Source organism: Mus musculus, chromosome 4 (genome assembly GCF_000001635.26).
Source record: "Mus musculus strain C57BL/6J chromosome 4, GRCm38.p6 C57BL/6J".
NCBI lineage: Eukaryota > Metazoa > Chordata > Mammalia > Rodentia > Muridae > Mus > Mus musculus.
In genome coordinates this window covers 62,582,848-62,610,491 of record NC_000070.6, presented here as the reverse complement: position 1 = coordinate 62,610,491, position 27,644 = coordinate 62,582,848, and the positions used below count along the sequence as shown (strand labels likewise).

At 47.9% G+C, this 27,644-nt stretch overlaps 1 protein-coding gene across 7 annotated transcripts in view; it reads right to left on the bottom strand.

Moving 5' to 3' along the window:
• The window catches only part of Rgs3 (regulator of G-protein signaling 3), a 143,185-nt gene that overhangs the window by 92,528 nt on the left and 23,013 nt on the right, over window positions 1-27,644 (bottom strand). For 4 of the 7 annotated variants that reach the window (XM_017320307.1, XM_006538057.3, NM_019492.3 and 1 more), the window contains 4 exons: window positions 7,521-7,571; window positions 4,946-5,004; window positions 3,891-3,985; window positions 2,815-2,883 (listed from right to left, as the gene is read on the bottom strand). In XM_017320307.1, the coding sequence (XP_017175796.1) occupies window positions 2,815-2,883; window positions 3,891-3,985; window positions 4,946-5,004; window positions 7,521-7,571 (274 nt within the window). Of the gene's footprint in view, window positions 1-2,814; window positions 2,884-3,890; window positions 3,986-4,945; window positions 5,005-7,520; window positions 7,572-16,255; window positions 16,335-26,778; window positions 27,323-27,644 lie in introns of those variants that run through there. The other 3 variants (XM_030253652.1, XM_006538058.4, XM_006538060.3) reach the window with 3 other exon arrangements.

The following is a 27,644-nucleotide window of genomic DNA, read 5'->3' as shown; positions in this document are numbered from 1 at the left end:
AGCTGTCCTTCAGAGAAACACAATTTGATTTGGGAATGCTCAGCAGCCCTGGGGCCGGAGGCCTCCTCTTTCAGGACATTGATAGAGGGGAGTCTGCTGAGAATACCAGGCGGCTGAAAACAGCCAGCATGGTGCTGACAGCCTTGGGGGAGCCATCTGCTCCACAGGCAGGCCTGCCTGAGCCCGCCCCGACCCAAGCCTCTTGAGCTCAGAGCGGGGACTCTGAACATGAGTCTGGCTGTGTTTTATTTAATCAAGAATCTCACTTTCCCAAAATAGGCAACTGATGGAGACAGCGCCCTGACCAGGCGGCCTCGCTGGAGGCTGACTCACTTTCCCCGGCCTCCCTTTCTCTTCCAAATATGTGATCTGCATCACTAGCTCCTCCAGTAGCTCTACCTACCTGCATCACATGGAAGGTTCATCTCCAGCCCTCACCTCCACCGAGAGCTTGCCCTGCCCCTCTGCTTCTCTGACACCCCTCTGGACATCCTTTAGGGCTTATGAAGTGGTTTACTGACCCTTCCAATACAGGGCCTGCCTCTCAGTGCACCCCAGGTGGTCTGTCTCATCCATTCAATCCGGATATCAGCAGCACACACCACTCTCACCCAGATACTCCGGATACCAGCATCTCACCTTCCCTTCGCAGACAGCTGGTGATGTCACCAGCAACAGGTATATCTGATGCCTCCCCCTGTTCTCACAGCTGAGTACTACTTTCAAATGCCCTTCCTGTTCATTCTCTTTCACCTTGCCCTACCAAAGACTTTCTTGAATGTGTCAGTCACTCTCTTGACAGTATTGTCTCCGTAAGTCCCAGTGGCCAAACAGCATCCCAGACACCAAACTGGCTTCATCAGCTCACCACGGGGCCCTGTTTAATTGTAGACCTTGAGAGCCTGCTCATGCAAATGTGGGTTTAGCCATCTGGTGCCTGGGTTGCCTGGGCACCTGTGATCCATCAGGTGTCCTGGGAGATTCTAATGTCCAGCCAGAACTCGGGGCCACTGGCACTGGAGGAAAACCTTTCTCCAGAGGACTTATGGATCTACCTGGCTGGGCCTATGCCGACTCCATCTCAACTCTGTTGAAGGACCACATTGCACCTGAACTCCCCCTAAAGACTGGTGAGTCCTCAGACACTGCCTCATTTCACAAACCCACCCTCTCTGCTCTGTCCTTTTGGGCCAGGAGGCAACACAATGATAAGGACAGAACTTAGATCCAACTGCCTGGCTTTTCCTATTAGCTTTACTGAGTGACCCCGAGCAAGGTCCCATCTTCCTGAGCCTTGGTCACCTCTTCTGGAAACTTAGCGTAAACTACTCAAATGTATTCTTGGCTGGACTCAGCTCAGCACCCAGCAAGTGAGGTGCCTGGTATCAGCGTGATGCTCTCTGCTCCATCCATGGCTCAAGTCTCTTTCACTGCTGTTCCAGAAACCTGTGTGAGTGCTCAGCACCTAGAATGTTGGTTGCCAGGCAGTAGCAGCTGGGTGGATGGATGGATGGGGCAAGGAATACCATGAACATTGTTCCCTGATGAAAAGAAGATTCCATCAAAACAAAAACTCTTCATTATCAAGGTTAAATGGGACCCCTAAAAACGCATGATAGCTAGTGGGACTTGGGTTTCCAGAAAGAACTCAGGAGTTGGGATGTAGGTCAGTGCTGGAACATCTGCCTGACATATTCGAGGCTCTGGATTCAATCTCCAACATGGTGCATACACAAAAAACATTCAATCCCCCAAGCATTTCCAGATCTGGGCTGGAGATCAGAGCTGATGTTCGTTCACATGGAACCCGTTGAAATGCATTCAGTTCTATTCCAGGTGCTGGACAAGGGCTACTGGCCACCGGGTCTCCCAGATTCTCAGATTACCTCTGTGAAATGAGTCCCGAGATGCTCCTGCCCCTGGGCTTGGCTGGCAGATGCTCTCACCTGCTTTCCTTAGCAGCCAATCATTCCTGCTGCTTGCCCACTACACCCCTCCCCCATGCTATAACATCTGCCTCTCATTCTTTACAAGCACAACTGCCTCCTTTGTCCCCCACTGCCTGCAAGATCAGTGTGTTTTAAACACACACACACACACACACACACACACACACACACACACACACACACACACAATCTCTGCGCGCACACACACACACACACACACACAATCTCTGCACACCTGAACCAGGTCTCATCATGGCAGCCTGAGGCCACCACAACTATCCCTGACTTCCTCATTACTTCCTGCTTGCTTATGCCACACCTGGTCTAAAACAACCCTTCCACCTCTACTCTCTACCCAGGTTCAGAAGTCCACACTTCCCATGAAGCTCTCCGAGTCACTTTCCCATCCTTACTCTTCTCCAGTCATCCCGTTCTGTTTGAGAGGTTCGTTAGTATTCATGAGGCATGCATATGCTGGGGACAGTGGTGACTCAGTGCAAAGTAGGCCCAGAGGGGGACAGTGCACAGTATCCTATGGAACTGGGTTACGTGTGTGCTGTTACTGTCCTTTATCTCCAGACAGTGCCTCGTATCCCTTCCTGGAGAGTGGGCACCTTAAGAGCTGAGTCTTGGTGTATGCTAGTTGCCATCTGTGGGTTAAGCCCTCCTTGTTGATACCAAGAGCTTGCAAATGTTCACTGGCAACGTCTTGGCCTCCTCTTCATCACTACCTCCATATGACTGGGACTCAGGGTACCAGCCTCTGCAACTTATTTAGCCTGAAGGCACAAGGTAAGTACCTCAAGTATGCTGCCACCCCCTAACCCAGAGAAGGTTCTCAGCCCTGCACAGCAGTTCTCCTCACCTGGTCTCACTGGCCCGGTTCCACACTGTCACCAGAAGACGCTTCTGATCACCCTCCTCTGGGACAGGACTAGGAAGCAAAGCAGACCACCAGAGCATTAGGAGGGCCCAGCTCTAGGCCAGGCTCCCGGAGCTGGCCATGACTACAACAGCTGAGCCGGCATCTATACAACTTGCTAAATATAGTGCCACCGTGTGGGAGCTGCGTCCTCACGTGCATAATAGCATTCATACTACATTGTTAGGGACAAAAGAGAGGCCAGAACACACGGTCATAAAACAGTCCTGTGTTGTAAACACACAGAGAGGTGCACGTCCACAGAAAGAGAGATCTGACAAGAAACAGAGCAACTCCTATCTTATGTGAGTAGGAGGAGGATGCTGAGGGTTTTCTATTCTCTTCCTTCTGTTCGCCCGTATTGTCCAGAATTACCTTGTGAAATGAGAAGCAAACCAAAATATTATGATTCGCTCTCACTAACAGGAAAAGGGTCAATGCCCATGCCCTTCCCACTGGCCCTGGAGCATCCAGAGAGGAGGGACAGAAATAATATAACAACAACAGCAGCAGCTCTCCCGCCAATGGGCGCTGCCCCACGTCCCACTTAAAGAGTCCCAAGCTCCCCAGGAAGAAACTATTATTAACTCCATTCTACAAATGAGGAAGCTGGGGCTCAGGGAGGTTAATGAGTTTAAATGAAAAGGGATGCACAGGTAATACCCGCCCTTCAGCTTGGAAAATTCCTTCTATTGAAGGTGAGAACTTGGCCAGAGGCAGTGGGAAACCAACCGGCTTCTCTTTTTTTTGGGGGGGGGGGGAGTAGGGGGAGTGCTGCCAGCCCTAAGCTAGTTACTGTAGTTAGGAGAGACAGCCAAGTGACACATTATTCCTGTAGGCCCCGCTGCTGGGCCCTCGGCCAGGGATGCAAGGACACCGGGGAGGAGACAACAAAGGCATCCTTCAGAAGTCACTGTTGTTCTGCTCAGATCTGTGTCTAGATCTGGCGAACTGAGATCTTTCCAGGCAAACCCCTCCCTGCCTCTCCTCTCAAGGGCCAAGCCGGTCCTGACTCTTACAAGAAGAAGTGCTCGTGGAAAGCTGGGTCTCGGCAGTCTGGAATGATCTGTGTGGTCTGGCAGGGGAGCTGGCTGTCTTCTGGGATCAAAGAAACCTTCGTTGAGTAGAGAAAGTAATAGCATTAGGTGATCATAGAGACACAGTCACCCAAGCCCCACAGCTAGCTCGGAACAGCTAGTTCTGCGAGGCTCCAAAGTAAAAGCTTTCCCCGTGTTCCTCAAGCCAGCCTGAGAAGACCACAGAGTAGAGTCCCCATCGCAAACAAGGAACCTGCCTGCGGCCAGTAGAACGCACACCAGGACAGGGAGTCATGGTGGTGGTAGTAAGATAGAGAGAAGGTATAAGCTTATCATCTCTATTCTTCCCTAGACCAGGGAGGTTTCCCCTAAGCCAAAGGCCTCCTCCCTCTTAGGTCCCCAGGTGCTCTTGGGCATTCTGCCCTTGTCCCACCCCAAGCGGCCCCAAGACCATGTTTTCACTACAGTCCTCTTCCTCCCAGGCCTCAGGCAGCCAGCCTGTTCCTACAAAGCCATTCTCCAGCTCTTGGCAGGAAGGGTTTCTGGACTTAAAGGGAAGAGAGCGTCAGGCCTGCACCTGGCATCTTGGCTGCTACAGTCTGGTATGCCCCTGGCCTTTGGCTTCCTGTATCTTTACCCCTGTGGTCCTCTGGACTCATTGCCAGGGTCTAACTCAGAAAGATCTCCCAGCCCTCAGGGAAACCCCTCCTGCTCTCCTGCCCAAGTCTGACTGCTCTCTCTGCCTCTGGTTGGGTAGGGAAGGGGGTGAGGATGCCGTGTCCACTAGAAAGCCTGTGTTTCAGTCACCAGCACAGTCACCACGTGGATCACCAAGATCACCCTAAGGACTCTAGCTCTTGACCAAAGCCTTAGGGAACAAGTCAATCAAAAGAACAAGAGTCTAGACCAGCGTGGGGCCTCATGAATGCCCAGAGACCCAGTGAATGAGGTGGTGAATGGTCACTAACCCATAGGTGTCCTTGGACCTTGAGAGTCCAACTCAGTACCCCACACCTGCCTCTCACCCCATCAGATACCTTCACATAGGGATCGCAGATGCCAGGCTCCCTGCTCATCAGGCCTTTGCCTTCTATGACTGAAAAAGAACAGAAGGGTTAGGGTGGGGGAATGGAAGTACACACACTTCAGCACAAGCACGCACTCGCTAATGGAAAGACATTTTCTATTTTGTACTCAAATAGAAGACATAGCTGTGGGCAGTAGGATTCTGACCCTTCCCCAGGTCTTTGAGTTGACCTGATGGTTTTGACCCCATCTCTGCCTCGTCTCCTTCACCAACGTGTTCTAGCAGCACCCTCACCAAGGTATAGAGTAGAGCGCAATCCATTCCCCAAGTCTTATATAGCTGGAGGGGGAACTTGCAATATATTCAACATATTCGATCTAAGCATTACTAGCTGAAGCAAACATGGCTGCCAGGAGGGCTCAAAACTCTAAGAAACATGTGTAGAGTCACAGAACAAGGGAAATGGCAGTTCCTTTAGAACCTGTGTCTCTTGACCAGTCCGGTGAGCTCTCTACCTTCCAAGACAGCCTCCAGGGATGGGAACCCAGGCTGTGTGGGCACTGTGCTGTGCAGTGGGTAGTGCCACAGAATGGTCACGAGCTCAGAGTCCAGAGGCAGGCAGATTGCATGTGAAGCCAGCTGCACCATTCACTTACCATGTATGCTAGAGCAAGGAACTCCAGTTTGCTCAGACTGAGTGCCTCATTTCCCTAAGAGCTCGTATTGGTATTCACTCACATGACACTTGTACTTTTAAAATAAAAGAACCTCTCTAAAGTGCCCAGTAGACTGCTGGGCCAATAAGTAACTGTTCTGCAAAATATTTGCTATATAAGAGAATGAGGGCTGGGGTGTGGCTTAGTTAGTAAAGTGGCTAGCATACATGAGGCCCAAGATTTGATACCCAGCCCTACCAACAAAACAGAAAACAACAACAACAATAATAAAGATCAACAGACAGACAGACAGACAGGAATGGGGTAAGTGCTTGCTATAAAGGTAAGAATGGCTCTCTTGCCTGATGTCCACAGCCGGCAGGTCTTACAGAACCCCCGATCTCTTGTTTTCTTTTGTGTTTTGTTTGGTTGGACCCTGGGGCTTGGCTCACACAGAGCCCCGTCCGTCTGAGGCATGAAGCCTGGGAAGCCAGGCTGGAAGGGATGAAGAGCTGAGGCTGGGGGGAAGCCAAAGCAAACCACAGAGGACAAATGGTGTGGCAGGGGCCAAGATGCATTTTGCAAAAACTGTTTGCACAGCTGGAGAGAGACCCTGGCTGGAACGGAACACCCCTCTTTGGGTTCTTGGGAACTTCACATTGGGCCCCTTAAGGCCAGGAGCAAAGGACCCGGGCTCCTGTTGTTCTCTGTACTGTATCCTAGCTACTGTTCTCTGAGAATGTATCCCTCCCCTCTAGGGTGTGGCTTTCCTGGGCAGAAGTCTGGCCTGGTGACCTCTTGTGTCTTCCTGATTATCAATGGCAGTAAGGTAGCCCTGACCACACCCTAACACCTCTCCTATCATGGTAGAGAGACCAAACCTCGGGGTGACACAGTATGGTCAGGCTGTGATGAGGACCCAAAAACCCTGGAGGAGGGTTAAAGACAAGGGATGACTCTGGGGTTGGGGGTGGGGGTCAAGGAGCAAAACCAGCCTTCCTTCCTGAGGCTCAGTGATGTCCTAGTTAGTCACATTCCCGAGGAATACAGTGTATTGTAGACGGAATGGAGATGGACATTATTATCTTGCATAGCAAGAGCCAATGGGAAGCCTATAGGGAAATGTGGGGCCTTCCAAGCCAAGCTGTAGAGTCCAGATATGGAGGGCCACAACAAAAGCTTGACAATACTCATGCTCGGTGGAAGGAAGGACAAAGAGATTAGGTGGAAAGTCAAGTCCTCCCTGGCAACCCCACTTAGACACGGGAAGGACTTCTCCTTGGTGTCCACAGCCCCTAACACAACGGCAATGCTCAACCACTAACTGCAGTTTACAGCTTCTCATCACAGCTTACTAGACACCTCTACACCTCGACCATGTGCTGGGTGCTCTAGCAATACAGCTCAGTTAATCCTTGGAACAACCCATGCGATGGTTGCTATTACCAGCACCGTGTGAGGAGAAAACTGAGCTTGCTCAAGTTTACTTAGTAAGCAAAGCATCAGAACCAGGACTCGGATTCTAGTGGCCCGGCTCCAAAAGCTATGACCTTAACCCTATCGCTACGCTGCCCATCACTGTGTGAATAAACAAAATAATGAGGAAAAAACCCAGCAGGGAAGCCAGGAAGGTTTTTCCTCGGCCCCTGCTGTGCCTGGCCCAAGTGTAACTTTGAGATGTCTTGCAATAGCTTCAGCCTGCTGAGACTACAGGTCTGGTAGGCAAAACTCCAGATGTTTCAGCGTGAGGATGACAGAGACTGGGTCTACAGAAAGCAGCTCAAGTAAGCAGCCAGTTTGTTAGTAGACAAATGGCAGAATGCTATAGGAAAAGACAAGATGCCATAGCGACACCACGCCTGTCCAGCTCCGGGCCCATAGGGGACCTTCCTTTCCTCTCTTGGTGGACCCGCATATTGCCAGACTCACTGTGCAGCAGCAGAACCCGATCCTGGGCATCAATGGACAGCTTCAGTTGACCTATGGGAACAATGGAAGAAATCCCTTTGAACAATGATCAGTGATAGGCAGCTCTTCTGTTCACATGAGGCCATCCAAAGATGGGCATAATCTCTGATTGGAGGGGACTTCCAAAGCCACCTGGTTCTGCCTCTTCTCCCCATCAGGAGCACCATCTGCAGTGGCTCCAGCCGGACTGATGCCATTCTGGTGATGGGGAGCTCACTCCTGTGCGGGGCAGCCCAGACAAAGAGTGGACAGTGTCCACACTGGCAAAGGAGTAAGATACAAGACGTTGTCATACTATGCCACAAGGAAGGCTAATGGCCATTCCTGGTGATAGCCACTGGAATTCATATGTGAGTAGCCTTCTACCAGATCCCTATCAGAGACAAACTAGCCACACATGCACAGGAGCGGCTGATAAACAGGAAATGTGGAAATTCCTGAGGCACTGCCTATAAAACCAACTACAGCTGTGATGGGGGGAGGGGGGTTGGTTTTATATGGCCTGGTGTGGGGCTATTATTGATGAGTTGTTTGTTTGATTTTTAGATTATTTTATGTGTGTACCCATTTTGTCTGAATATATGGCTATGCTTCTTGTGCATGCCTGGTGGCACTAAAGGTCAGAAAAAGGCATCTGATCCCCCAGAACTGGAGTTTGGATGGTTGTGAGACACCATGTGGGTGCTGGGAACTGAGCCCAGGTCCTCTGAAAGAACAACAAGTGCTCTTAACCAATGAATCATCATGTCTCCAGCACCAACAAGGTTTTAAAAGGTTTTAACATGCATACATGTTAAATACACACACACACATACACACCCCAAATTAAAACCAGAATTGCCTGAGGGGAAGAGAATGGTAAACGGATGGAAATAGTTGAGAATTACAATTTATATTGTTTTCCAACTCTTGTTGTTTTAACAATATGAATGCATCCATGAGCAACAACACTTTCACAACTAAAACTACAACACTCAGGAGGTAGAGCCAGGAGGCTCTCCAGTTCAAGGCTAGCCATGGCTTCAGAGCAAGATTCTGTCAACAAGAAAAGAGCCAGGATGTAGCTCAGTGCTTCAGTGCTGGGCTAGCATACATACACAGTCCTGGGTTCAACTCCCAGCACCACAAAGATAGATAGATGATAGATAGATAGATGGATAGATAGATAGAGATGATAGATTGATAGATAGATAAACAGATAGATCCTAGATACATGATAAGCAGATAGATGATAGATAGATAGATAGATAGATAGATAGATAGATAGATAGACAGACAGATAGATCCTAGATACATGATAAACAGATAGATGATAGGTAGGTAGGTAGATAGATAGATAGATAGATAGATAGATAGATAGACAGACTGACAGGATAGATAAAATGAATGGAAGGAAGGAGGAAACCAAAGAAGGGAAAGACAATGATTGACCTGGGCTAAGGAACAGGTGAAGAATGGGGACCTGAGTGGAGTGGCTCTTTGTTTTTGAGTTCTTTTATTTTGATTTAAATAAAAGAAAAATAAAAAGAGGCTTCATGTTAAGATGGAGAAATGGCTCTCTGGGTAGAGCACTTATGTATAAGTGTGAGAACTTGAGTTCAAACCCTGAGAACCCACACCAAGCCTGACACAGTAGTGCATCAGTAATTCCCGTGCTCCTGTGGGAGACAAGAGGTAGAGACAGAATCCCCAGAAGCCTGAAGGACAACTAACTCAGTGTACACATTGGAAGACAAGTGTCTCAGTTAGGGCTACCATTGCTGAGGTGAAACGCCATGACCCAAAGCAGATGACTACAGCTTGTGTCAAGTTGACATAAAACTAGCCAGCACAATAAGTAATCATGCTTCAAGCCAAGGTTGTCTTCTAACCTCTATACATGTATACTGGCACATTTGCTCTAACACTTGTGACACATACACACATACAGAGAGACAGAGACAGAGAGATAGACAGATTAAAAACAAAACAAACAAACAAAAACCCTCAAGTCATCCTTACAGACAGCCACACCTATCACTTTCCAGTCTTATCAAAAAGTCTTTGAGTTCAGCAATCTCCTTGAAACCACAGGACTCCCTCCACCCAGGAACATAAACTGAGAGGCCAGAAGAACATGGCCAGCCACATCTGATCCCTGCCTACGAACCCTCCACCCCTGGTCTGTCACTTCCAGTTAGGGAAATTCACCTCTCATAATGAGAGTACTTCCTCTTTTGAGTAACTATTTGATGCTCCATCTAAATGGGTTGTTGGTCACTTTCACTGACCTGATTTGGTTCTGCCAGCTGTGGGCTGTCTCCTCTAGACCTGATGCCCAGAGTCCTTCAGCCATTCCTCAGGCACAGTGAGACATCCTGTCACTGTCCCAACTGTTTGTCTCTGTGTGTGCCCTCTAAAACTGGGCTGGTTCTTAAGGCTTGGGCTTCGGGACTGGCTAGAAGACAAGCAGGCAGCCTTCAGAGAATAAAAAGAAGGGAGGCCTGTATCTTGAAATTCTTCATGAGGCCTCCAACCATAGAAATCTGGAATGCCTGGAACCTCTCACTGATGGACTCCATAAGCCACTCAGACTCCAGCCTCCTGCCCATCAGAAATCTTACTGCTCTCCTGACCAGGTTGAAGGCCTCAAAATCCAGGAGACTCAGGCTTATTCTAGTTCCAGACCCGACTGCCCACTTTTCTCCCAGGACCTCCATGTCTGTGACTGGGAGGCAGGGCTAATGATGGGGTTGCTGCACTCCAGGCTGTGATCTGATGATACTGGACGGTGATGAGGTCCTGGGATAAAAGGCTGCATGGGAACCCACAGGATGATTAATTATCTCCAGGCTCCATCGTGCCTAGAAATCTGATGCAGATCCCATGCCTGTTCCATGGTGAGCTGGCAAAGGAAGCTTTGAAACAGGCGTGGCCTGCAGTCAGGGGTCAGATCTTACTAACCCAGTGACATTTAGGTTTATCATGAAAAGTTACTTATTTGTTTCTGAAACGAGTACAGGTGCAAAGTCAGGTCTGGCCCAAACTTGTTCCAATTTTCAAAGCCCTTAGAACTGCTACACTGTGCAGCAACTAACAATAGCCCTTCCTAGAAATGGAGACATATCCCCATACATTGGGCAAACATGTGCAAGACAGGGCAGATCTGAACACACAGTTTTCTGTCTGTAACAGGCTCCCGGCCTGGGAGATTGGACAGGGGTATGGGCCAGGTCAAAGCTGGAGTTAAGAAGAGAGAATGTCCTAGGTCAGTGGTTCTCAACCTTCTTAATGCTATGGCCCTTTAATACAGTTCCTCGTGGAGTGGTGACCCCTGACCATAGAATCCCATAGAACTTTCATTGCTACTTCATAACTAATTTTACTACTGAGTCATAATGTAAATATTTTTGGAGATAGAGTCTTTTCAAAAGAGTTATGACCCACAGGTTAAGAACCACTGTCTACGTCAAAGACTGACCCAGAGTTATGATACATCTACAAGATCTGCCAAGGAGGTTTACTCAAAGAGAGCCTGAAAGGGCCCTTTCCTATGTGGTACCCAAGATAAAGCCAAGTAGCCAGGCTCCAGGCTCCTAGTCAAGACCCCTCAGCTCATAGATGATGATCAGATCAAGAATGGGCCATACCCGTCCCCGATATCTTCCCTATCAGTCTTCTCCATCAAATGTCCAATACTCAGGGACCCTGAAGCCATGTTGCCCAAGCTCCTCATTGGTGGCTGGTCACACCTGGCATAAACAGTGACTTGGACTCAGGGTACACACACACACACACACACACACACACATACACACACCCAGAGCCAGGACTGGAGACCAAAACCCTGCCCAACTCAGCACAGTTTCCAATGCAACAGTCTGCTAGAACCCATAGTCCCCCAGCAGGCACCCATCCACCATTACAAAACGATGTGCCACGCCTTTACTCCAGAAGCCAAGAGAAGGGAAGCGAGCCTCATAGCACATGCCTTTAATCCCAGTGCTTTGGCAGGCAGAGGCAGATAGATCTGAGTTCAAGGCCAGCCTGGTCTACAGAGTGAGTTCCAGGACAGCCAGGGCTACAAAGAGAAACCCTGTCTCAAAAACAAAACAAAACAAAACAAAACAAAACAAAACAAAACAAAACAGACAAGAGAAGTCTGGCTAGATGGATTAGCAGGCAAAGGCACTTGCTGCATAAACCTGACAACTCGGAGTATGAAACACAAATCCTGTGGCAGGAGAGAACCAGCTCCCACCAGTTGTCCTCAGTTGGCCACGCCCATGTCATGGCACCCAAGTACCCAGATTCACACCATACAAAAAGAACAATAATACACAAAATGGATTTAAAACTAAGAATTGAGATGGCAGGGTTCCAAAGGCATGTAGTCTAAAGCAACGAACCCTGAGTCTTCAGCTGATATGAAAGAAAACAAGCAAGATATCACCCACCTCACTCTTGACCTTGGCAATAGCCCTCTTTCTCCCTCACACTCAGAGCATGGCCTGAGAGAGTGCCAAGCACCTTGGAGTGTCGAGGCTAAGGGCCTGAAGTCATCCCCTCAGAGTTATGAAGGGAGGGGGGAGGGGGCACCTGGAAGGGACAGTTACCATGGACATCTCTTCTATCTGCAAAGGGTCCTGGCAATGGGTGCTCAAAGAGTCTGTAAGGATGTACCGGGGACCCAGGGCCCAGAGCCAAAGCAAGAACAGACAGGACACGATAGGCCAGGGATAGTGCTGAAGGCATAAGATTAAAAAGTTTAGAGAGGGCAGCAAACTCCAATTCTGCTAAGCCCGGGACTGGGGACTACAGGCTTAGCTTACTGTACACAGCACAAACTAAGCAGCCAAGGAAATTCTGTCCGGCAGGCATTACTGGGCAGAGGACCACAGGAAGCCAAATTCTCTCAGGATTTAGTTCAGAGACTGACTCAGAAAATAGCAAGATGCGGGCTGCACCCCACTGCTAGATTCCAGTCAGCAGACACAGGTCCTCAAGAGAGCCCATGCTGAGCACTCTGGTACATCGGGAACACATCCCTGAGGTTCCTGGGAAGCAGCGGTCATGCATCCTCAACAATTCCTCTGAAACCACTGCTCACCTCAGAACTGTCCTGCAGAGCTGGTGAGGTGGGTCAGGGAGTAAAGTGCTTCTCACACAAGCATGAGGACCAGAGTTCAGATGCCCAGCACTCATGCTGAAGAAGAAGAAGAAAAGAAGGAGGGGGGACGAGGGGGAGCAGGGAGGAGGAAGAAAGGGAGGAGGAGGGGGAGGAAGAAATGGAGGAGGAGGGGGAGGAGAGGGAGGAGGAGCAGGGGAGAAGGAAGGAGAGGAGGAGGAGAGAGTAAAGGAAGAAGGAGGAGGAGGAGGAAAGAGAGAGAGAGGAAGGAAGGAAGGAAGGAAGGAAGGAAGGAAGGAAGGAAGGAAGGAAGAAAGAAAGAAGAGAAGAGAAGAGAAGAGAAGAGAAGAGAAGAGAAGAGAAGAGAAGAGAAGAGAAGAGAAGAGAAGAGAAGAGAAGAGAAGAGAAGAGAAGAGGAAAAAAAGGCGGCTGGGGATTTAACTCAATGGTAGAGTCTACCCAAGAGGGCCCTCAGCTTCTAGGGTTGGGAGGGGAGGATTTTGAGGGTACTTAACAGGCGGGCATGGCTGCATGCTGTAGTACTGGGAAGGCAGACAGGTGAATCCCTGGTGCTTGCTGGCCAGTCTAGACAGACACTGAGCTTCAGGTTTGGTGGAAGACCTGAGTCAAAATAACAACAGCAATAATAATAGCAATAACGTGAAAAGCAGTGGAGAAAGGTGCCGGGTATGGATTTCTGGTCTCTACATGTGTATGCTGTATAAGTGTACAGGCACAGGTAGATAGATACACATATATATTACAGACACACACACACACACACACACACACACACACACACACACACACACATATACATGGAGGGAGGGGGGAACTACTGCATGTTAAAAGCCACAGGAAAAACAATGTCTGTACACATCAGCCAACTATTGGCATTTACAGATTCACCCTCCAGGTGTGAGGATTGTCTGTACAAAAAAGGATGATAGGAAGGAGCCTCGCCAGCTCCTAGCTCCCTGCCTGTGTCAGCCACCTGATCCATTCAGGAGCACCGGTCCAGACTCAGAGGATGAGGGATGTTGGCCAGCTCTGCTTTCTGTCCTCTGATAAATGACAGGCAGGTATCAAAGCCTGGAAGCTACACAGTTCTTGGTCCTTAACCTTGGGAAACTCCAGTGTGGGATTGAAAAGAGGAAAAATCTTGAATTCCCTTCAGGTTCATCCAACTCCCTCTGTCTGGGGGGAAGGGAGAGAAGTGGGGGTCGATAGTGCCCAGCAGGAGAGCTGAGACACAAACTGCAGGGTTCCTGAGTGGAGATAAAAGCTCGGTTGGTCCACTCCCTTTTCGTGACTCTCTGCTTCCTGTGAAATCTAGTGCTGATGTGATGATGCCCCAAGCTGCTTTTCCTTCCAGAAACACAGCTCCAGCCAGAGAAGTCCTGTCAGCCTGCTCAGCACAAACTCATAAACTCACTGTCAGGTCTCCTCGATGAGTTCAGGGACTGTGGGTCATTCGGGAGGGATTCTGGGCTCTTCCTGAAAAGCCGATGAATTACAATCTCTGACTAACACCCTCAACATCCAACCTTGGCTAGGCCACATTGCTGGCAAAGCCATCCATCCTGCAGGGCTCAGATCCAACATCCCAGAGACCACAACAAGACACCTCAGTGTCAGAGCCACGGGGAGGGAAGGAAGGCAGCCAATGCTGGCTGGATATTCACAGGATACTCAGAACTTCACTAAATGCTTCTAATTGCTTTTATTCCTCATGGTAACGCCATAGAATAGTTACTATGTTGAATCCTCACTAATAGGCAAGTTAAATGAAGGCTAAAAGTTGAACATCCAGTCTACAGGATCAGTAAGTGGTTGACATGGGGGCCATCAGACCCAGGGCATCCACGGTGGATGGCTCAACATTTGTCTACAGGGTCTTTGATGTTCCCTCCCATCGAGAAGTGGAAGCTAGAATCGGAGAGATGTCTGGGTGGTGAAAAGCCCGTCCGGCTCTTACAGAGGATCCACGTAAATCAGCTCACAATTGCAAGCAACTCCAAGGGCACTGGCCACCTTCTTCTGGCATCTACAGCCACCTGCTCTTAGATGCACACGGCCACGCACATACACACCTACGTTTATAAAAGTAGAGACCAGTTCATCTTGCCACTGTAGAGCGGACTTAGTTACTTCTAATTGAATGGAGTAGAAGTGACTAGGGTATAATAGGCCATTGTTTTCTTTTTCTTTCCCCCCCCCCCTTTTTTTTTAAATAGCTAAGTTGCTTCTTCATGGAATTGTATGGCCAAGCTCTACATGTAACACATCATTCTACAACACGTTTCATGGAATTGGGCAGCCAAGCACTACTACCTATTTAAATCATTCTTCCCTCTCCTGGAAGAAATCCCAAACTCATCAGGAATCACTCTCAATTGCCTTCTTCCCCAGGCCCTGTCCATCGTCAATTACTCTCTCTAGTTCAGTGGATTTGCCTGTTGTGATGTAGTTCATACACATAAACTCTGACACCATATGTGCTTTTATGATTGGTTTCTTTGTACTTGCCATATGTTTCCAAGATTTATGTATGTTGTAAGATTTATATACGTATCAATACACCAGTCCTTTTATGGCCCAGTAATATTCCACTATGTGGCTAGACTAGGTTTTCTTTATCTTTTCACTTTGTGGTAAGTATTTGGGCTGTTGCCATTTTGAAGTTACTGTAAGTATTGCTACTGTGAACATTTATGTATTAGGTTTTTTGTGCCCAACATATAAGCCCCACACTTATTTGTAAGCACGTTTTCATTCCTCTCGAATATATAACTAGGAGAGGAATCATTAGGTCAAATGATAACTCAGTCTTATAAAAACCAAAAACAAAAAGTGCTGAACTCTCTTCCCAAGCAGCAGTGCCTTTTACATCCCTGCTAACCACGTACAAGTGTTCAAATTTCTCCTCATTATCTCAGTATTTATTATTTATCTCTTTAGTCACGTCCCAATCAATACACCTCGTTGTAGGGATTTGTTCAATTGTTTGTCCCCTGTTTTATTTTGTTCTAGTGCTTTTTGTTTGCTCGTTCTGCCTTGCTTGGCCTTAGGGTGTGAGGAATTTATTCCCAAATAATGAATAATGTATGTATTAACTGGTACAAGAGATCAAAGGCTGGGGCTCACATGTGCTGTGCTTATTGCTAAGCTACATCCAAGCCCTCTTTTGGGAACAAAGTCTCAATGAATCACCCTTGCTAGGTCTGGATTCATCGGGTAGCTCAGATGGATCTTGAGCTCGCTGTCCTCCTAGGTAGCCGGACTGTAGCACCAGGCACAGCTCTCACTGAGTTCTGGTTGGGCTCTTTTTCCAGTGCTATTCACTGTTTGTATATTGTCTTTGCGAAAGTGCTTGCTCAAATTGTTTATTCATCTAGAATATATGAAGAACTGCAAAAATTAAATAGAAAAAAAAAACCCCTGCTAATCAATTAGTGGATTAATGGAATAAACTAAGAGTTCTCAAAAGAAGAAACACAAATAGTCCATAAATATTTTTTTCAAAGTGTCCAATGACCCTAGCTATTGGAGAAATGAAAATTAAAACTACTTTGAGATTGCACTTCACCTCAGACACAATCGCCGTCAAGAAGACAAAGAACCAGCCTTGAGCAGTCATTTCTAAGGCTCACAGAATATTGCAGAAGAGAGGGTGGAAAGGAAACAGGAGCAGGAAGCCAGGGAGGAAGTCCGTGAGGTGCCACCTTCTGGGCAATACGCGATCACTATGATTCTGACCTCACAGTAGCTGCGGATGCCGGCACCAGAGCTACACAGCCTGGGCCCACAGCGGATGCGGGCACCAGAGCTACACAGCCTGGGCCCACAGCGGATGCCGGCACCAGAGCTACACAGCCTGGGCCCACAGCGGATGCCGGCACCAGAGCTACACAGCCTGGGCCCACAGCGGATGCGGGCACCAGAGCTACACAGCCTGGGCCCACAGCGGATGCCGGCACCAGAGCTACACAGCCTGGGCCCACAGCAGGCAAGCGCGAATGGAAGAGGGGTTCAGGGGACTCCTTCATTGAAGAACCGCTTGTTATTGATAGATTTGGGAATATAGGAAGTCGTCGCCTTAGACTGTGCCCATTGGTGACCCCCACCCCCACCCCAGGCTGCAGTGGACAGTTCCAATTCAAAGGTCACACAGATGATCCTGGTTAAGTGAGATGAGCCCCCAAACCGAAAGTTCTGAGCCTGGGAGAAAGGCAGGGATGGAAGAGACAGACTGACAGGGTGGGAGGAAGAGAACGTAATCAGAATGCATTATACACAGGTATGCGTGAAGCTAGCCCGTGAGAAAATGAATCAATCTAAAAGAGAAAGACTACAGCACCCGGGGTCCATCCCATAATCAGCCATCAAACGCAGACACTATTGTATATGCCAGCAAGATTTTGCTGAAAGGACCCTGATATAGCTGTCTCGTGTGAGGCTTTGCCAGTGCCTGGCAAATACAGAAGTGGATGCTCACAATCATCTATAGGATGGAACACAGGGCCCCCAATGGAGGAGCTAGAGAAAATACTCAAGAGCTGAAGGGGTCTGCAATCCTATAGGTGGAATAACAATATGAACTAACCAGTACCCCCAGAGCTCGTGTCTCTACCTGCATATGTAGCAGAAGATGGACTACTTGGCCATCATTGGGAAGAGAGGTCCCTTGGTCTAGCAAACTTTATATGCCCCAATACAGGGGAACGCCAGGGCCAAGAAGTGGGAGTGAGTAGGTAGAGGAGCAGGGCCAGGGGAGGGTATAGGGGACTTTTGGGATAGCATTTGAAATGTAAATGAAGAAAATATCTAATAAAAAATTAAAAAAAAAAAAGAAAGAAAAAGAAGCCACTGGGCAGTGGTGGTGCATGCCTTTAATCCCAGCACTTGGGAGGCAGAGGCAGGTGGATTTCTGAGTTCGAGGCCAGCCTGGTCTACAGAGTAAGTTCCAGGACAGCTGGGGCTATACAGAGAAACCCTGTCTCAAAAAAACCAAAAAAAAAAAAAAAGGAAAAAGAAAAAAGAAGCCAAACGCAGGCAGAGATGTGAGGAAAGAGGGGCTTTTATTCACTGCAGTGGGGTGTGGGGTAGGACATCAGTTATAGAAACCAGCACGGAGGCTTCTGCCTACTTCCTATGGCAGACACACTTGCAGAACTGCTTGTGTTATCGTAGTCACAATAGCAAGGAGATGAAATCAGCCTAGCTGTCCACCAGGAGAGGCACAGATAGTGAACACATGGCACGTGTGCACTGTACAACTGTGTTCAGCCAGAAAAAAAATAAAATTATGAAAATTGCAAGGGAATGGGTGGATCAGGAAACCGTTCCATGGGGTGCTGCAAATAAGAACCAGAAAGACGCGCTCCTTCACAGCTGGCTTTCAGCACTCGTGTGCAAGTACATGTGCGTGTCTGTGTGTGTGTGTGTGTGTGTGTGTGTGCACATGTGTGCATGTGTGAATATATATGTGAGCATGTGTGTGGCTATAGGCCATGAAACTAGAACAAGCACCATAAGAAAGGACAAAAGAGGAGGGGTGAGGCAGGTCATAGAATCCACGTGGCTAGGGATGGAGGGACACAGTCGGAAGAAGGCAAGGGAAGGCTGGAGAATTGACAAAATAGAATTTATGTTTAAAACGTCATAATGGAACCTAACACTTTACACATGATTTTAAAAATAAAAACATCTTAGAAAAAAAAAACATACGCATAAGTAAATAAATTATCAATATGCCTACCAGACGGCCATCAACGTGGCTCCGTGGGTAAAACTGCTCGACAAGTGCAAATGACAACCTGAGTTTGATCCCCAGAACCCACAGTGAAAGGAGAGAGCAGCTCCTGAAAATCGTCCTCTGACCTCTATACATGTGCTGCGGCATACACAGATTCTCTCTCCCTCTCTGCCTCTCTCTCCATCTCTGTCTGTCTCTGTCTCTCTTTCTGTCTTTATGTCTCTTTCTCTCTTTGTCTCTGTCTGTCTGTCTCTCTCCATACATGCACACAATAATAACATTAAAAGTTCATTTTTTTTTTCAAACTCTCAGAAAACCCTGTGTCCGTCTTAGATTGTCTCTCGGTCCTTTTCTGGGGTTCTTGCTCACAGTCACAACTGCGAGGCTCGCTCAGGAAGTGGCCGGCTGCCTGCCTGTGGCCTGGGCAAACTCAAGCGACCCCATGAAGAGGAAAGTGAGGAAAGACAGAAGCCTCCCGACAATGAGAGGCCTCCTGCCAAGAGTCACGTGACATGCCCTCCCAGCACCTTCGGATAACAGAGTCCCTGGCTAACATCTTGGCTTCCGGCCCTGTGAGAAACCCTGAGAAAAACCATTCCTCTCAGACATTCCAAACTCCCGGCTCCCAGACGTGGCCAGATAGAAGTTGTTCAGTTTAGCTAATAAACACTGGGATAAATTGTCCCCACAATTAGGGCAATTAAATCTGATCTCAATTCTGAGGCCATTTTTCAGTTTTAAGACTGAAAGAAAGAAGAAAAAAAACTCACAGTGTTAAGAAATACTATTATATCTAAGAATGGGAGACTTTTTGTATTTTGAGGTCTTTGAGTTTCTTTTTGTTTTTCTTTCTTTTTCTTTTTTTTTTTTTTATTCACTTTACATCCTGATCACAGCCCAGTCCCCCTCCCTCCCTCAGCCCCTCCCTTCTCTCCCTTCCCTTTTTCAAGAGCCCATAGAGGAGCTGAGGAGATGGCTCTGCAGATAGAGTAGCAAGTATGAGAGTCCACATAAGAAGCCAGGCAGGCATGGCTGCTGCCTGAAATCTCAGCACTTGGGAGGCAGAGACAGACTTTCCCCTGGCTGGCTAGCTAGAGGAGCCAAATTCTGTGAGCATTCAGTTCAGCTAAAGACCTTGCCTCAACTAAGTAGAGAGCAACCGAGGAAGGCAACCAATGTCAAATTTGAGCCTACACACATGCACATGCACACAAACACACAAGCACATATGCACACACACATACACATGAACATGCAAAAAAAAAGAAAGTTGATTGTTTGTAACTAAACTACAAAGTATAGAACTGTCCACATTAACCCCAGGACAACTTTTTCTCCTCACAGCAAATGGTTTTCTACCATGCCCATGTGTACACACTGCTATTATATGTAGAAAATTCATGTTATTCTGCCTTTTGTGGCTTTTTTTCCCTTTCATCATACTATAATATCTTTTGTTTTCTTTCTTTCTCTCTCTCTTTCTCTCTTTCTTTCTTTCTTTCTTTCTTTCTTTCTTTCTTTCTTTCTTTCTTTCTTCCTTTCTTCCTTTCTTCCTTCCTTCCTTCCTTCCTTCCTTCCTTCCTTCCTTCCTTCTTTCTTTTAAGACAGGGTTTCTCTGTGTAGTTCTGGCTCTCCTGGAACTCACTTTTGTAGATTAAACTGGTCTCTAACTCAAAGATCCACCTGCCTCTCCTCCCAGGTGCTGGGATTAAAAGTGTGCACTACTACATTCAGATTATAATTATATTTAAGTCATATATAAAAGTCATATAGTTTTAGTTTAAAAATGTCTACAACGCTTTATAAACTACTCAGTATCCTTAACTGTTTCACACAATCTTTTTTTTTTTTTTTTGAAATTTTATTTTTAAGTGCATTGGTTTTCTGCCTGCGTGTCTGGTCAGGGTGCCAGATCCTCTGGATCTGGAGTTACAGACAGTTGTGAGTTGCTATGTGGCTGCTGAGAATTGAACTTGGGTCCTCTGGAAGAACAGCCTGTGGGTGTTTTGTTTTGTTTTGGTTTGGTTTGGTTTGGTTTGGTTTGGTTTTCAAGACAGGGTTTCTCTGTATAGCCCTGGTTGTCCTGGAACTCACTTTGTAGACCAGGCTGGCCTTGAACTCAGAAATCCACCTGTCTCTGCCTCCCAAGTGCTGGGATTAAAGGCGTGTGCCACCACGCCCCGCTCAGCCTGTGTTCTTAACCACTGAGCCATCTCTCCAGCCCCTACATTACCACTCTTTGTCTGTAGTTATTCTATAGTGATGGTTATCTCTTACATACATTCTTACAGCTTTACACCACACCACACAATGAAATTCATAATTTATTTTCATTAAGTTTTACATCTGAGGTATTTTTTAAAAGTGATCAGATAACACTTTCCAGAAGAACAAATGTAGTGCAGAAAACACAAGACAGAAGCATGGAGCCATGAACAAAGCGTGGACTCTGGAGTGTCTGGGCTCCTCCAGTTGACAGTGGGAACTGTCAGAGTAGCACACTTCCTATCCTCATGTGAAGTATCCAGTGCACACCCGCACTCCCACTGACATGACAATGGAGGGAGGGAGAAGACAAGAGACACTGAGAACGCATCCTGAGGGAGAGGCTGGGAGACGTGACTCAGTAACTCAGACTGCTTACTGCTCTTTCAGAGGACCCAGGTTCAGTCCCAGCACCCACATCAGGGGGCTTACATCTTCCTGTAACTCCAGTTCCAAGGGATCCCACGCCCTCTTCTGACCTCCACAACCACATACATACACATGGTACACATCAACTCATGCAAGCACACACACATGTACATAAAATAAACAACAAATTAAAAAATAAAATAAAATAAAATCTCTGGGGCTAGAGTGATGGTTCAGTGGATAAAGCATTTGCTGCCAAGACTGAAGCCTGAGTCTGACATGGGAAACACACATGGTAGGAGAGAACTGACTCTCACAAGTTACCCCCTGATCTCCAGATATATGCTATAGTATGTACACACACAGAGAGACGCACATACACACACATTCAAACAAATAAATGTGAAGATTTTTATTATGTCAGAAAAATGAGAAAAAATCCACCAGAGACTTTAGTTTGGGGGATGACAGACTCACCAAGGGACACAATAAGGGAATCTAGAAAAGCCAGGTAAAAATATCTAAAAGCATCCTCATGGAGCTGAAATGAGATACACAGAATGTGGGGTGTGCGGTGGCAAATGCAAGGCTGTGGGAGCCTGATGTTTTTCCCAGACTGATTTTCTCCTGGGATGTCTCTGAACTCTGGTGATGAGGAGACCAAAATTCAGGGGATCAAAGAGAACCTAAAGGGCTACTACTCCTTTGGAACAAGGTGAGCCATAGCCAGACACAGATCCTCACAGAACGGCGGCTCAGTTTCAAATAGCCTCAGTCCCTCACGGTGACTCAAGGTGATCCCAAGAGCCAGGCACGCAGCACGCACCTGTCATAAGTTCAAGCACAGCCTGGGATGTGTAGCTCAACTGGGGCAACATAGTGAGACACTGTCGATAAGATGAAAGGCTAGCCTGGGCTGCTAGCACCTGACCAGCCAAAGAAAAGACATTTTTGTAAGCTCTGAACGAGAAGAAAAGATAATAACTCCATGCCTGACTTTTTGTGGTGGACTCTGAGCACTTGAAGAACAAAGACCCAGTCTGGAAAGACAAAGGATAGAAAAAGGCAGGCCAGACACAGGCTGGACCTGGGGAACTATGTCAGTGCCAAGAAATGCAGACTGTACCTCTACTAGAAATAAAGAGAAGGCTTGTAACAGCTGAAGACCTTATAATAGAAGTTTTTACTCTGCAGAAAAAGAAGAATTATACAACCATATATTCTTAACTTCAAAATACATAAAGGAAAGGCTGACAGTGTTGATGGCAAGAGGATGGCAAGTTTAATCTACAGTAGGACTTGACATCCTTCTCTTGGTAACTGGTAGAATAAACAGATAGAGAAAATAACAGACTCAGAGCACCAGGGCAACATGGTGAGCAAGGCTGACCAGAGCTGACACATGGGGAGAGTACTGCACCCGCCAACTGCAAGAGTCTCATCAAGGACACACAGGGTTCTCTTGATACGCAATGCTCCTTTGGGTGAGCAAGCAAATCCAATGAATCGCAAAGAATTGAAGGACACAGAATACGGTCTCCGACCAAACCATGAAATAAACAATGAAAACATTGCCAAAACTGGGCTCGGTGGCCCCTGTCTGTAATCCCAGTATTCAGGAGGCAGAGGCAGGAAGATTGTCCATTTGAGGCCTGCCTAAGATATATAATGTAGCAATAGCTTATCTTAATTAAAAATATGTGCTGGCCATATGTGAGGAGCAAAGTTTGGATCACTGGCACACATGTGAAAGCCAGGTGCTTGCCTGAGCTCCAGAGTGTGTGTGTGTGTGTGTGTGTGTGTGTGTGTGTGTATCCATATAGGTATTTTATATACATCTAGGAATGTTTTTATGCATGTGTGCCACACACCATAGTAAGAAAGGCTGGGAAAGGACATACAGGGAAGAACTCTTTTTCACCTGGCTTTCACATGTGTGCCAGTGATCCAAACTTTGCTCCCCACAACTGCCGGGTTCAGGTTCAGTGGCAGTGACATCTCTAAAGAGAGATGGGTGGTCTCAGCCATGCCCACAGCTACCTTCAGCCTTCAGAGCACACGCACTGGCTGTCCATCATCTCCCAGCCCAGATAACCCGTAGAAAAGGCAACCTGTGCTCTCCCCTAACCGTTTGCCGTTTCCAGGATGCTAGAGACCACAAGGAGAACAGTGACGTGTTCAGAGACAACCCAGGCAGGTCGCTGATATGGCTTATGGGGCAAGCTAAAACCTTGGTTTCCTTTCAAGATTTTCTGTACAGAGCCGACATTTTTGTGAATTGGGAGTTTTCAATATAAAATAATTGTACCTAAAATGCATCTAGAAGTACCATGAACATAGAACAACCAAAATAACAGTGAAGAATAAAATCAAAGGATTTGTACTTCGGGATTCCAAAATGCTATTACAAAGCTACAGTCAGTAATCGAGTCTGTGATGATGACAAAGTAGGAGACTATAAAGCAAACCAGAAGGTCCGGAAATAAAACATTTCTATGGTTGCGTCCTTAAAACACACACACATACACACAACAACAACTCTTATTGTTTGTTAACGTGACTATGTGTCTCATATATACACTGCCCCTGCCCCTGCCCCTGCCTCCAAGTGTTGTTAAGTCTTATTGAGGTTCTTTTTTGGCTAAGTTGGTGGCCAGCAAAGCCAGCAATGATCTTCTTACCTCTGTATCATACCCCCATCCCAGTGTTATAGGCTTATGTGCCATGCCCAAGAAGCACATGATGGGACTAGGTAACCAGCTTTACACGTTGTCCTCAGACCACCACACTTGTGCTATGACACATGTGTATACACACACACACACACACACACACACACACACACACACAAATAAACGTAAAACCTATTTTTAAATGAAGTACTGCTATGTGCTGTAACATGAGCATTCCTTGAAAACACGGTAAAAAGAGACATTCATAGAAATACACATACACACTTCCATTTACATAAAATCCCCTCAACAAGGTATATGCATTGAATCAGAAAACACAGTAATGATTGGTGGGGGTTGGGAAGGACGGAGGGTCAGGGATGGAAAACAAGAAGCTAAAAGGTACAGTGTTTCTTTCTAGAATGATGAAAATACTCTAAACTGGTCATAGTAATAATTGCATAACTCTGTAAATTTACTCAAAACCACAAAGTTGTACATTTCCAGTGAGTGAACTGTATACATTATGCATTATAGCTCCGTAGAGCATTTACCAGAGAATTAACAAATTCCCTAATCAAAATAAGAGGTGTGACCCTGGAAGATACAGCCACGAACACATGGTAACACTTCTTCAAATGGCATCAAATCACTCTAAAGAAGGACTAGCTGGTTCCTGGCTGCAGCTTGTGCCTTCCCTTGAAGCTAAGGGCCTCAGAGGCAATGAGGCAGCCAGCAAATGTTACTTGGACCTGCCTTCCTTGGGAAATAGTAGGTGTGCTCACGACCCCCACTCTGTGTGTGTGTGTGTGAAAGAGAGAGAGAGAGAGAGAGAGAGAGAGAGAGAGAGAGGCAGAGACTCTTTCTGTAGGGAATATTCTGATGGAAATATTTTTTCTCTTTGTGTTTCCACCTCCTTTAAATGTCTGCAGCATGACTACCAGGTAAGGCCCGCTGTTGAAGGGGCCAAGGAGTGTTGGGGAAAGGCCAAGGAACTGAGAAAGTTAGCAAAGAGATCTGCATCAAATGGTACCTACATTGGCTACAAAAACCGACCTGGAATCCATAGCTTCCAAGTCTGGATCATATTCAAAAGATCTCTAGGACATCTTTAAGGTCAGAGTCTCAGGATCCACTCATAGTTATTAAATCACACTCTCTGGAACCTGTGTGTTTTCAAGGGCCCAGTGGAGTAGAACATTTGCCTACTATTGGGGCCCTGGGTTCAATCTCCATTACCACCATCACAACTAAAAGTCCAAAAATGCTTGGTGTCTGGCTTGCTAACCACTAACAGGAATCATCATAAACCCACGAGCATAGAGCATTCAGTGCCCAGTGACAATTAGCAGCCAGCAGTAAGGTCGCCCTGGCAAATGGCGCCCCAGGAGACAAAACTATTGCAGGAAACATTTTTCAAGCATTCAAATTAGTGTCAAAAAAATATCCAAGAGCAAGCTGCACAGAAGGAGCAGGTGGCTCCCCCCTCTCCCCAGTTCCTGCGTGACTCCTGCACACTCAGGTGACAGTCACAGGTTCAAATAGCTGATTCACTTGATAGCCATCATGCCCAACTGGAAGCCATCACCAGGTTGAAGGAGCCACGCCCTGCTGGGACTGAATGCTCCCCTGCTCCAGTCTGGAAAAAGACTTTAGTTGAACAAAAGATCACGGAGTAACTGCAAAGAAATATTCACGTCGCACCAGCAGTGAGAGGGCTGTCTTACAAAGCTGTACTCGCCGAACCATGTGGACTTTGTTAAGACTAGGAAGGAGTGGTCAAGGACACTGAGAACATAAAGTAAATGGCTTTTAAACTCTTGAACAGGGACCTGGAAAAGGTGATGCCCCCTGACCCCCTCTCATCTGGAAATCTCCCTTGTCTTGGAGAGCCTTGTATCCCTCTGGAATTAAAAGGATTGGCTTGCAGGATTTGGGAACATTAAATGAAACTATGCAGGTGACACACTGGGCACAGGTCATGCACCAGTGAGCCCTCAACCAACAGGTGGCTAGTGAATTTCTCTTTTAGATCTTCCAGCACCAGGATAGGTGAGGTCCAGGCTGCCAAGATGCAGCCTGTCTCTAGGAATCAACCCACTGCGTTTCCATTACTCCCTCTGCTCCTGGGGCTCAAGCTGTGAAGAGCCAAATGTCCCGTGCTGAGATAACCTGGAGAGCAGGGAAGACAAGAACCCTTCTTGAGGGTCTCATTTCGTGTGTGCTCTGCCTTTGAAAGCTGGGTAACCACTCCAACTTCATAAAGGAATTGTATACGGGTTAGAACAGCATTGGTGGGAAGACTCACAGTCAGGTATCAAGCCCTCACCACGGGCCAGAGAGAGACTCCTCTCACCTAGTCTCACTTGGCAGAAGAGGAACAAGCCCCTCCTAACAGGGAGAAAATGAAGAGCTGTGCAGAGCTGTGTTCTGGGGAAGGGGTACGATTCTTACTATAATTCCTTAGAAGGCCAAGTTTGCACAGTCCTTTGGGAACGCTGCTGGCAGACTGGGATTTGGAGGAACAGAGCAACTTCGGAGCTTATAGGGCCTACTGACCCATTCTGTTCCCCTCAGCCTTTATACTCTCCTAAGATCTATCTTGGAGAAGACTATCCCCATCCACACTGAGTGTGAGTTAGATATCCAACAGAGAAGTTAGATACAGCCTCCAACGGGGACCTGAGCTAACCCTTCCTGAGCCAAAGGAAGCAGGTGACTGAGCTGTCTCGACAGAGTAAACTAGACCCTGATTTAACCTGAGCGCTGGCTAATGGGGAGCTCTGTGGTTACAAGGCAGGCCTCTTTGAAAGATGAACTGGGGCATGATTATTCCGGCCAAGTGAGGCAGAACCAACTGCAGCTGGCAGCAGCGGCCGGGCAGCAGGTGGTGTCCATTGACTTGCTGAGCCTGGAGGAAGGGGCCAGAGAGGGTGTCCGAACGGAAAGAGCACCTGCTCGCAGCCTCCCTGCTACAGTGGGGGCTTGCCTTTCTGGCTCCGATTCCAAGGAAACAGTCCATCTGCAGCCTGGCCCAGAGGCACTTACCAAAGGTGGTGAGATAGAAGGACAAGTTCGGGTGGGCGCGCCGGCTCCCGAGGGAGACGCGGTGCAGAGAGCGCTCCATGGCGTCCCTGTTGCGGCCAGGACAGGAGGGCCTGTCCCCAGGCGGTGGTTATGTGGGTGCAGGTAACCCAGGCAGCAGGCTCAGCCTTTCTGCACCTCGCCTGCGTCTCCCGGGCGGGCGGGATCCGGGGCCCGGCCGCTCCGCGCGTTGGAACAGCCGGGCGCGCCAGTCCCTGATTGGCCCGCGCTGGTTTGAATGGGGAGATTTCCACCTGACTTGGCTGACGCGGGCCAGATCCGGGGAGGCGTGGGCTCCAGGAGCTGGGAGGAAGGACTGCCACCAGCCACCAGAGGTGGCTCCTTCCTCTGGTGATCCCGCAGGAACCCTAGCTTCAGCAGCCTCACCTCAAAACTGCAAATGTCAACCCCACTATGGCCCTGCAGCCTGACTTGCCCACTTGAGGAAGCTTGGCCTGCTCGACCAGCTCCCCCAGGCTGCAATTAGTAAGGTTTGTAACCGGCTTTGAAGCTCAGACCTGTAATCGCCAAACCAACCTAGAGCAAAAGAGTGTCCGCCCTCCGGAGTGGGCCCATGAGGGTATGAGATCCGGGAACATGAAACTGCGCATAGACAGACCACTCAGCACCAGGCTGCAGCCTGGATTGCTCTCTCGAGCCCTCTTTTGCATGAGAGCAGCCTGGCACAGATCCAGAGAGGAGCAGCTTGCTCCGTGCAGCCTCGGGGCTCCCCATCTGCAGCCTGGCACCATCAGACAGAAGAGCAAGCCTCGCCATCTGCAGACATAGAGCAGTGTAGGGCCTTTCAATCTTCCCAGCCTGGCACGGGA